At 52.2% G+C, this 12,029-nt stretch overlaps 1 protein-coding gene across 2 annotated transcripts in view; it reads right to left on the reverse strand.

The window, feature by feature from the left end:
* Positions 1-372: 372 nt before the first annotated feature.
* Positions 373-12,029, reverse strand: part of LOC146200399 (uncharacterized) — a 59,566-nt gene continuing 47,909 nt past the window's right edge. For both annotated transcript variants that reach the window (XM_084595515.1, XM_084595516.1), the window contains exons 8-11: positions 7,564-7,709; positions 7,267-7,350; positions 6,671-6,815; positions 373-4,745 (exon numbers count right to left, since the gene is read on the reverse strand). In XM_084595515.1, coding sequence (XP_084451641.1) covers positions 4,421-4,745; positions 6,671-6,815; positions 7,267-7,350; positions 7,564-7,709 — 700 coding nt within the window. In that variant the 3' untranslated portion in view covers positions 373-4,420. The remainder of the gene's footprint in view (positions 4,746-6,670; positions 6,816-7,266; positions 7,351-7,563; positions 7,710-12,029) is intronic.

Genomic DNA, 12,029 nt, shown 5'->3' on the forward strand with positions numbered 1-12,029 from the left:
TAGGAAGGCCGTGCTGCATGTAGTCAAACTATACAACGCCCGAGTTCCCTACAGCCGCGCCAGATTTGCGAACGGTGATGGCTGTCGCCGCATCTTTTAACTGTGCCTTAAAAGCGCTTTCGTCCAAGTATTGTAAAACAGCATTTAGTATGTTCTGACTGGATCACTCAGTTGTGCCGATCCTTTGCAACACACGCTTACCTCGAGCAGCATCCACTGGCCAGACAGCAGTCACGGAACAGAAGGCCGCCGCTTAGGCTACCACAGAGTGGACTCAGCCCTTTCACTCCTTGAACTGCGCAGTCGCCGCAAGGCGGCGCCTAGTGCGGTCAGTCCGTAAGGAGAGGGGCACATTGACACTCGGACACAGTGTTTCATTGGACACCTTCTTTTTCATTTTTATCATTTTTCCAGGTGAATACAGTATATTATAATCCTTTCTGATGTTTCCTATTTACACGGCATTATTTACAAAATACATATATATATATATATGGTACATCCAAAAATACAGCGATCAAAAAGCAACTCCGGAAACTAGGAGAGCAAAAAAAGAAATACACACAAGTAGGACATTCGCTGGAGAGGCGATGAAGGGGCGGGGGTCGCCCACCATAGCAAAAAAGAAACCCGAAAGAGAAGCTTGAAAACCACGCCGAAGCAAAGAAATGTGTACAGAAGGAACTACGCACACCGTACACGCAGACACAGGCACGCACATGTACCATGATGCAACGCGCGTCACCTGCGAATGTCCATCGACAACCATTCGGCTTTCCACGTTAAGGTCAGGTGAAAGCAGGCACGTGTAATGTGCACGCAGCTTTTCCTTATCTGATATTTGAATTCGGTGAAAGTGTGAGAGATGATTAGGATTTCCAAGGAAAGCCCCGGGTTCTTATTTTTGTTCATAAATCGGCTACGAAAAAAAAAAAGATGTTGCGCCAACACTTGATTCGCAGGAAAATCGACACAACAGGCAAATCATGTCCATAAACATTCAGAACAGGTTACAGCCAATATGGAGAGTAAAAAGAGATACTGAAGTTGACCAAACAGTGCCGGAGGGGCTTGTGCACGTTCGCTGGCGACGGCGAGCACTCGAAAACCGTAGAAAAGGGGTTGACATTAACAGTGAAGCCTGGAAATTTCTTTTTTGTGCACGATTTAAAACAAAGCAATTCCACACTGCTCAAGCAAAGGAAATCGCAAGTATTTAAACAGCTCTATCATCAGGTTCAAATCCTGGGATGATTAAGCGAAGGCTGTAGGTAGTTACTAAAAGCACAGTGACCCGGGCAGTGAAGGACGGCTGTTGGCGTTTCCATAAATCATAGGTTTTGCTCAGTGCCTTGTTCTTAACTCCATGTCACCCGCCAATAGAAGCCCCTAGATGGCATCTCGGACGTTTGCCAGGAGTCCAGGTGCGACAGCATTACAGCAGCATAAAAATCGCGAAAATATAAAAAGCGTTTTGGGAGAAAATGAAAAATTTGGTGTTCTAATCATTTTTTTTTTGTTCTTTAAGGAATTAAATTTTTCCATTCTTACAATCTCTATTTTTAGGCATCACTGCACGCCAAACATTGCACGAATATGGAAGAGAGAGCTTTGGCTATGAACACCTAAAGGGTTACGCAAACACGTGCTGCAACTGCTACACACCTAGAGGTAGAGACAGAGAGGTCTCCAGTCAACAACATCAGGCAAGTTGTCTACACGATTCAATACGGCCAACACTCTTTTTGTTGCTGTTAATGGTGTCGGTGTTCACAGACACAGAGAGACACACACTGAAACACCGCTATTAGAAAGAACAAGCTTTCAAAAAGTCAAAACTTTCTTCTAGGCACGTGGATAAGGGTCCGAAACAACGACACTGCAGGTAGGTGCAGCAGCACATTTTATCTTTTAAGACACTCTGCGAAAGTTGACAACGACATACGTGTTCTCCCGACTAACCCCCTTTCCCCTGCGCCCCCATTTCCCCACTCAGAGAGGTCGTACAAAGTAGTGTGCACAGACGGCAAAGGCAGGAAAAGCAAACATGTGCGACTGGTAGTGCATGCGTGCACAATGAAAGATCGCACAAAGCGTCTGTGGACAGCGAGCCCTGCGTAGAGTACACATTGACCGAACACAGCAAGAACAGCTGCGAGAAAAGGCGATAAAACTGCAAGGTCTGGCAGATGCGCGAGGGTGTTTATTTTGTTCTTTCACTTCTGTCGGGCCTAAAGTGAACAAGAGGCACAAGCGCACTGTTTACAGGGAAAGGAAAGCAAAAGTGAAATGCAAGGTGTCTAGTAAGCCTAAGCTCATGAGAAGAAAACAAATCAGGACCACCCGCCCTAAAATAAAAAAAAAAGAACCTTTTTTCACAAGGACTGCATGCATTACTACGACAGTAGAGAGTATATTTTAAGGATGGCACTGGATGCCTCCATCGTCGAAATAGGTTGCGTTACAAGTGATTCTTATAATCACGCTATGCTAAATCCAATACACACAGCAGACCGAACTCTGAAACCAAGAGGTTGTCGTTTGCCCTAATTCGGATAACGGGTGAAAAGTTTTAATTTCCAGGGTGCATTTTAAGGTACAGGTGAAGAAACGTAAGCAACAGCATGCAGTTCCATCCGTGAGACAACATGAGCAAGAGGAAAGGCAATTAAGGGAAACTGTGCTTTAACCTTACGGATAAGGCCCAATGGAAATGGATTCGTAACGCGGAGACTACACAGCTGTCATCGACCTCTGAATACGAAATTCAATATTATGGCTCCTACATGAGGAAAGAGCTCTAACACTGCATTGGAGCTGACTCCACTACTTGGGTGAAAAGGATAGGAGAGAGAAACAAAGTAAGAATGAGCAACAAAAAAGCAAAGGTCCTCTCCAGGATATACTCTTGCTCTGAATCCACTAGTGTGCTGTACTGCTTCTTAGAGGCATTTGCACACTGTGCGTTGAACCGGGACTTAGAAGTGTCGCTGCTGCTCCTGTGGAGACTGAGCTTCCATAAGAGACTGCGAGCAATGGCATCGGGCGACTAATACGACGATCAAAGCGGGCACACTTGCTCGATCTCGCTATAATAAGGATGCACATGTGTGTTTCTGTGCCTCACACATTTCCCCAGAAAGCTATGATACAACAGAAGGCAGAAATACACGTCAAGGAGCTGAAGGCTTAAAAAGCCCCTAGACAAAAAGAATCGACACATTGGACACAAACATATTCACATTGCTGACCTAACACCGCAAGTAGGCAGCCAACTAGATGACATCGAGACCAAAGTGTTGCGGCTAGACTCAAGAACTGCAAATGTCGGGTGACGAAGCACACAACAAATGAAAACATGGCATTTCTTTTTCTTTGAGGCAAGTCGGCAACACTTTTTTTTCCCCACAAGAGCATACATGAGTGGCACTTGTAGGTGTGTAACGCAGTGATTTGGACGCCTCATTAGTGCACGCAACAACATACACGGCACAAAATTTACATACATTGCGCGGGAACATCAATAAGAGCATTTGCGGAGAAATAGATGCCAGGATGTGAATACAAGAAAAACGCGGTGCGCGCTCTTCGGGTTCAACGCACTACTACTGTATAGCAGGAGGCACGCCAAAACTTGTAAATATAACGGCCAGAGGGAGCGCCAAGAGCACCGCACTCCATAAAATGCCCTTTTTGTTTTTCACGGTCGTGTCCACAAAGGATTCTAACGCACCATTGACGAGGGTATCAGTGGGAAAAGCGATGCATAAGAAATGTGGAAAGAGACGTGGCATAAGTTGGAGATGACTCAATGGAACACGACATTGCGGGTTGAGACGCCGCAGACGAGCAGGGCACGGACTGCCATGACCTAATGACACAGAAGTCCACCGTTTGCAGAAGGCACCAGAACAGAATCGTTCATCTGGCCGCATCGATCGCACGACGCGCTGCAAGAAGCGGCTTGGAGTCACAGGGAAAGTCCGTTTGGCGCTCACTACGAGAACGTTCAGCGCACTCGTCCCACATACTGTCCGGCTTCATCGCAATCGTGATGTCGACAGCAGCCTCATCCCAGGACGAAACACACGCGTCATGCGGCTCGGGCAAAGAGGGCGAGCGGCAACGCGATCACGGTTCGTTCAGTTTCTGCACAACGTTTGCGAGCCGCGCGCCCCGAGTGCGTAGATTCTGGAGTGTCCCTGGCGCCAGCGCCAGCGGTTGCACAAGAGGTCTGCGATGCCGTCGATGAATGCCTGGTCAAGCCACACGTACACATACAGGGTGCCAGATTCGGCTCTGCGGCGTCAGATGGGTGACGGTGGTTTGTGGGCGAGGTGAGGTTGGTGACACAGAGGTGACTGTGGCGGCTACAAGATGTCACGGGTTCCGGAAAAACAGCAACAGCCGTCATGGTCACTCATCGAGGGATGGGGTGGTTGTGGAGACCGAGAATGCTGCGCACGGTGGCGTCGAAGCGCAGCGCTTGAACGGCAGGAGCTGCTTTGGGCGAAGAAGCGGCACTACTCGCCTCCGCCGTGGACGGCGGGGAAGGGGCTGCCTCGCGGGGACTACTCGCTGCGGGGCCCGTAGCCTCGTCCAGCCACGGGGTGGTGGTCTTGGCGCGTAGCTCGTGCGCCGGAAGCACGAGCACCTCGACGGCTGGGAACCGGTGCCGGAACTCGTCGGCCGTGATGCGCAAGCGCTGAAGAACGTCGTCGAGCCGTACGCACTCGCAGCCGCCACTGCACGGGGTAAGAAAAGGAAGGAGTGAGAAGTTAGCATAACGTGACTAGTCCCCGCCTCCCCCAACAAGTGCACATTTATAACCAGCAAATATCAAGGCTAAAGCTTCATTCATTATACGCTACGGTCGCCGTGGCCAGGAATGCACTCTTCAAGTGCGCCAGTAGTAAAATGTGGCTAGCCACATATAGGTTCACCAGTGTCGCACCACTTGACCTTCGACCTTACAGCCCCTTAAGGCGGTGTTAGTCTGGCCACTTGATATCACGTGATGGAAACTGCCGATCTGACGTCAAACGATCGGTGTATACAGAACCGAGCAGAGACGCTTCATATCAGTCAGCCATGGGAGACCATGAGGGTGTAGACTTGGTTCTACAACATGCACCACAAGTTCAAGCCTCGCGTGGCCAAACCTGATACCAAGGCAAACTATTTTACGGACCACAGAACCGTCTTTAAAGCAATATCAAAATCATGTGATAAAGAGCTTTAGCAAGTGCAACCATGCAGTGAAGCTTTCGCTTACACACTACGTTTAACCAAAAGCACATGTAGAGCAGCAACTGGACACGGAAACTTCTCCAGAAGGCGAGAAAGCGGCCATCACACAGACAGCTCGTTCCGAGCGCCCATTTGCTGTCACGAATGGAGTGCTCATTTCGCACATATTGTCTTCGCATCGACACGCCATTAAACTTTTTGCATTAAACTTCTTGCCCAACACGCGCAGGCCAGCAAACACAGGCGAGAACACATTTTCCTAGCAATACGGCCTCTACGCGTCATCTTCGTCCCCTATTTCGCACTCCAGCGCCAAGCGTGCTCAGCAGCGCTCTACAGTCGCCACGCTGCTTCGACGTGCCTAGTCTTGAGGAGAGAGGGGGAAGCAGCCACTACAGCTGCGGCGAAATCCCCTCGCGAACAGAGAGAGCTTCCGGAGCAGCGCGGGCGAGCTTCTTCCTTCACACCAACAACGCCGACGGCGCGGCGGGCGCGAAGGCTGTCATTATTCTGTCATTAGGGTCGTCCAAGGGCCCCTAGTCCCCTTCTCTTTCCACTACCCTCCCTCTCCGCTAGAGCCTCCGGAGAGCGACCCGCCTGCATTGCAATCGGGCCACCAGCGGCAGAAGCCTCAGCACACTGTGGTGGCGGCGAAGAGTGCGCCGTGAAAGGCAATCTTCGGCGCGCGGCCCAGGAGAAAGGAGAGGAGGAAGGGGAGGAGGTAAACGTTTTTCTCGGCCGCATGGCGGCGACCCCGATGTTGCGCGCGCGATAGGCATTAGCACGGACAGCTGTAGAGAGGGAAACACGAGCGCCGCGGAAGACGTCGATTAGGCTGCGCGAGAGAGTCCGACAAGAGCACCCCAGGAAGCGTGCGGCAGATTAGCTCCCGACACGCCACGGGCACGCGCGGATGCCAGCAGATTCAGAAGACGTTCGGAGCCACGTTCGCTATGCTGCCATCGAGGACTGGGTGCGAAATCTGCAGCACGACCCTTTTCCAACACTTAGTTTTTCACACAATGGCAAACATTTAGGTTGAAAAAACGGCGCATACTGAGACAACACACCAAGCGCAGCTTTTCCACGTGATCACCTTCACCAGCTAGAACAAACGTCTGCCTTACTAGCGCAAAAGCTTTAAACTGAAATCAATAAAACATTATCGACAGTAGCATACATTTGGCCATACCAACGTGGCGACTAACAATCACAAAAGTGCTTTCAATCTGACTGCGGATGATTTTACAGGCCAGGCTTGCGAAGGAAGCAATAAAGGAACTCGTAACTACACTGCATGGACGGAGAGACGCGCACACCGCAAGCACAAGACACGTGAAAATAACAGAGAAGCTGCCACAAGACACTGACATGTTTCATTGGAAAAGGTTGATAAATCAGTGCAGAGCCGCGTACACACCTAAAGTCGGTGGCGCCGGCCAGGTGCGGGCTCAGCCGGTAGGTGGCGATTTGAGCCGACTCGCTTAGTTGTTGAAAGAGCATGTCGTCGCCAGAGTCCTCGGCGGGGGCTCCGGCCAAGATGTCGAAGCCGGTATCCTTGGGGTCTGCGCGAAAGAAGAGAAACGACCATCGTAAGCACACACGCCACGTGGACCGGGCTTATGACGCAGCTCGCTGCTAAGTCCTTTCGTCAGCTACGAGGTACGTTCTTTCGCGATTCGGAGGAATTCGCGGTTTGCTTCATAATCCTGCTATGTGAACAGGATCGATATGTAGGAGTTGTTAGATGGATGGAATATGTGCATGCAAACGAACGCTTTCAACAACTTTTCCGTCGATGTGTACAACATGGTTCCTAGGCGATGTCACGTTAGATGAGCGATATTAATAACAATTGTATACATAATTTTAGAGCACGTTTTCCTTTGACGAGTGCATGATCCAGCCTGATATAATCTAGCGCCGATATACTTTCCGCGACTGCTGGCAGGATCGTTCTCCCAAAACGCCAGTTCATGTGGGAGAGCAGCGCGATGAGCAGAAGCCTGTACTCACCCATGAACGAGGCGGTGCCCGCAAAGTGCCATGGCAGCACCGGGCTCCCATCGATGCTTTCGCCAGCCATGTCAGAGAGGAAGCCTGCGCGGGCGAAAAGAGTTTGCAACGTTAGCCCTCTTTCACGGCTCATTCATTTAAACTCCCCTTTATATATAGCAAAAAGTTTGAAAACAAAGTTAACGGCTAGAAAGCACTGTTTCATCACGAAAGAGAAGGGCATCAACACCAGGTAGATGGCAAATCCTATAGATAGTAAATAAAACGAACCCTATGGATGAAAGCGGAGACGCTCACCTCTAAGCAACTCCACCATGATGGGCGACCTGGCCAGTTCGAGCGGTGACAGCCCGGAGCCGGTGGTGAGGGTGGCGTCGGCGCCGTAAGACAGCAGCAGGCGCACCATCTCCACATGGCCCTTCTCCACGGCGTCATGCAGTGGCCTGAGCACACACAGAACAGAAGATGGGAAATGAGAAACCGCGTCATTTCACTCGCCAAGATCAGTTTCAATGAGGGCCCTTATACACAGCCTATAAACCCCCGAATTCTGCATAATACCTATGCCAAAGCACATTCATTCATACGAGTGAGTCTCAGCGCGGCAAAGTGCATACCCTCCCATCTCAATTCCACTCAATAAGTATATATATAAAAAATGGGTGTATTGATGCGTAGTTTAAAAGTATATCTGAACGTTACATTAGCTTTCACTTATTACCACTACCACTGGCTTGTATTCTTTGAGGTCATACAAAAAACATGTCCAACCAAAAGTGGTAATCACCACAGACTAGCCACGGGCCCTTTCTCGACCGTATGCAGCAACTGCAGAGAGCGATGCACGTAACCAAAAAAAAAAAAAAAAAAAAAAAAGCAAGATGGCCGCAAGCGGAAAGAAGCCCAGCGCGCGCAGCAAAGAATGGCCCGATCGGTCGGCCTGCAACCTCCCACGCCTCCTCCACGGTGGAGAAGCGCTTACGCCCACCGGCAGCGAGAGAAGAAAAGGCCGCTACGGGCTCATCATCATCGAGCGTCCGCGACGCACACAGCGGCAACAGCAGCAGGATGGCCGCTCGGCGGGCCCGGTCACGCCACGCGTGCACAATAAACAAAGGCCGCGCGCGGACGGCGGGGAGACAGCAGTGGCCGTGGCGTGCGCTCATTCTTTCGCTGCCGCCTCCGCGCAGCGTTCTTTTGTGCCGCGCTGCTGCCTCCTTCGCGCCTCGGGTGGCGAGAAAATGCCGCCGACGAGCAGTACAACGCGCAGCCATCAAATGGCGCGATCGAGCGAGTGGGGCCGGGAGAGCGTAAGGGGAAGGAAAAAGAAGAATAGGTTTTTCGCCGACGACGCAAGTGCGACGAAAGAAAGGGAAAGACGGCGGAGACAAACTGTCGCGACCGAAGACAACAGAGCCGAGACAGCCGCGGACGTCGAGTCAAGCAATAAAAATATGTAAGGTCGCCACATTCGTCGATATTTTCGCTTTTCCGCTTGCGACCATAGCTAAATAGCGTGGGTAGGAAAAAAGAAAAATAACCATCACCGGCATCATGAATTCACTTTAAATGCGCCCGGCAGGTGACGCAAAACTAGTGTCGGTTTAACGCTCCCCAAACGAGACCGTGCCGCAAGACCCGACCTAACCATCTTAGATAAGGTCATCGTACCTGGCCTGAGTTGCCATGAGGTTAAGCGTCGGCAAATCTTCACAAAGAATCTAAACATGTCTACAGATGCTAGTCCAATTATTCGCGGTAACCAAAGCAAGCCGGCGAGGAGTGCTGAACTCAGCTGCTGTTGGCTCGTTAGGAAAGTCGAAATGTGCCGCCGCGCATTCGGCCGCGACCGCTGAGCGAAACGCGGAGCACTAAGCTGGTTTTAGGCGATGCAGTTATTCTGTTGGTCAATTTGTAGCCCAGCACAACCCTCGAACTGCCTCCTCGCACTGAAGTGAGCCCAAGCCTGGATTTTTACCGATTTTTGTCAATTATCCTAATCGACGGCACAGGACAGTACAAGAGCAAAAAGACTAACGAAAGCCCTAGACTGCACACAGAAACAAGCAGCAGCAAAAACTGTGCGATGAGCGAGACGGCGTCGCGACATGACGGCCAGGAGGCCAGAAGGTTAAAAATCCTTGTCTCGCGGACTCTGCACAAGCGGCATTGTTTCCACGCCTGGTTTGGACGTAAACAAGCAGCTATTTATGTCTCTCGGGACATGTATTCATCGTGCACGAGAAGAGAAAGCCGAAAAAGAAAACGCCGGTCGTTGTTGCAGAGCGGCTGCGGATCTTGCGCGTCTTCGCCAGTACTGTCTCCTCTTTATTCCGCCTTTAATGATCTCAGCGAACAGTGCGGAGTGCATTGTTTCCGTCGTTCACGCACAAGAGGTCTTAAAAGTGTTGAAAAGAAAGCGAAAACTACATTGCACAGTGCAAATCTCGAAACTAAGAACGTTCGAGAGCCCTAGTACTAGCCACGAATGAAGTTTTCGATAAATAGCATCGTTTTTATTTGCCATTTGGCATTACGGTTAAGCAAAAGCCACAAATGGCTGGTGTAATAAAGCCTGCGAGCGGCTGCGCATCAACTATTCGATCATTCCTAAACTCGCCCAAAACTAAATAGATGTAAATTTCGAGACTGCGTGACAGCAAGCCAAGAACTAGCGAAGGCCAGAACCGCCTGGCACGACCTGAGCGGCCGCGAAGCGGTGAAGAGCGCGTCGCCGGCAACCGGCAACCAGAGAGCGACAAACGAGGCTCGAGCCGATGAATCATGCGCGCCGAGGGGCCAGCCGCAGAACTGGCGCGTGCGCTCGACCGCCGAACGTCGGCAAAAGCCTCCGCGGTGGCTCCCAGCGATCACGCAGCTCCCACCGCGGTGCGAGGCGAGTTCGGTTTTTACGACCGGAGGGAACCGCTCGAACGGGCGCAGCGAAGAAAAAAAAGAAACCCACAGCGGCGGCGGCCAGCGAAGATGGAACGGAGGCGGCGGCGCGGGCACCCGCGGAACGAACGAAGCGGCGAATTCCCACGAAGAAAAAGCATCCCTGAGTGGGAGAGGGAGAATTTGCCATCGGTGGAGAGGACCAACAGGCGCACAAAGAATATTAAAAAAACAACGAGATAGAGAAGATCCATCGCGGACAACCGGGGAGCGAAGGCCGAGGCTGCGCACCCGCCGTGCCGCGCCAAGATAAAAGTGGGTGCACGCCTTCACCTCTCCCCCGTCGTTCTCCCCCATTCCTGCCCTCGCTATCCGGAGACCCGAGAACAGGCAGGAAGGCCGGGTGGGGGCTGCTAAGTACAGGCGCTGCCGAGCCGAGGCAGGGCGCCGAGGGGCAGAAGCGCTGGAACGAAAGCTGCCTCGCGTGTGCGCGAACCGACGCAGAAACTAAGCGAATGCAAAAAAGAAACAGAGGGAAAGACCAGAAAGAGAAGACCCAGGGGAGCAGAGAGACTGCGCAAGCGCAGCCAGGCCCGCTCGCAGGAAATTGGTCCGCGAAATCAATAACAGACGGCGCTACCTGTCGCAACCGTTGCGCCATTGGTCGACGCGGTTGCCAGCAGAATTTTGCTGCGCAGCGTTTCTCTCACGACAGCACGGGAGGAGATTAGCGCGACGGCGAAGCTTTCCGCGTTGTTTGCTCCGTGCGAAGGGCGCCGTAATTATCGGTGAGACGTGAGCGCCCCCCCCCCCCTCTTTCCACCCCCCTCTGGCTTTCCAGACCTGCGCAACCTTTGATTCGTATAATACTGACCCTCCTCGGCCACGCGAGGACCTCTATTCCCGCGTACGCATGTGTTCAGCGCAGCCCGCTGCTGCGACGGGCCCGCGTTCGCAATTTCGTCGGCGAGACGTAGCGCAAATCAGAACGCTCTAAGCGTAGGTCCTCGCGTCGTGTTTGTTCACGGATCCGAGCTGATTAAGGGACGGACGCTCCAGAGGCCAGCGAAGGCTAACCGGCTGCCTGACGACGCGTACGATCCGCCCGCCACCAGCAAACACGGCCGGGCGCGCAGGCTCTGAATAGCAAGTTTGCTCTCCGGCCGCCTCGGCGGTGTTTGCACGCGGGCCATGGCCCGGCTTGACAAACTCGTATTTCAGTCGTTCCCGAGGGAAGTACGGCGGCGGCTATCTGCCGGCCACGATAAAAGTCACGTCCAGCAGGGCTACGCACGGAGAGGGCTCCCCTATCTGCGGGGCATCTGCCGCCTCCGGCCCCGCGCACGGCTACGTCTGGACGGGGTCGTTCGAGCCTCTGCCAGCCATCTGGAAGGCGGATTATGGCGCACAGCCCACCGCCGCACAGGCGCCAAGAGCGACTGGGGGCAGTTGCTTCGCAGCGAGGCAGGGCCGGCGTGGCAAGAGTGTGGAACGTGTAGGCTATTCCATATTTTTTTTTCACAATACTCAGTTAATTCTGCAAAAAACTGTCGACGTCGACAAGTGAACCGCCCTCACCAAAAATGGCCCTATGCGCAATATTGGGGGGGGGGGGGGGGGGGGGGGGCGCAACCAGCTTCCTTTCCGAGTTCCACGGTGAAGAGACGACCAACGAAAGCTTCGTTGTCCTCCGCAATTTCGCTGTCGCTGCTGATAAACACAAAATGCATACTTTATCGCACTGCTAAAGCTTACGATGGAATACACGAAAGCATCAACGCGAGGGCACGCCAGGAATCGGCAACGCGACACGAGAGTACTTTCAACTCCTGTTACAGGTTTATATGAAAAGGCACAAATATCAGTAA

Source organism: Amblyomma maculatum, chromosome 2 (assembly GCF_055883805.1).
Source record: "Amblyomma maculatum isolate TAMU_Amacu chromosome 2, ASM5588380v1, whole genome shotgun sequence".
In the NCBI taxonomy this organism is placed as follows: domain Eukaryota; kingdom Metazoa; phylum Arthropoda; class Arachnida; order Ixodida; family Ixodidae; genus Amblyomma; species Amblyomma maculatum.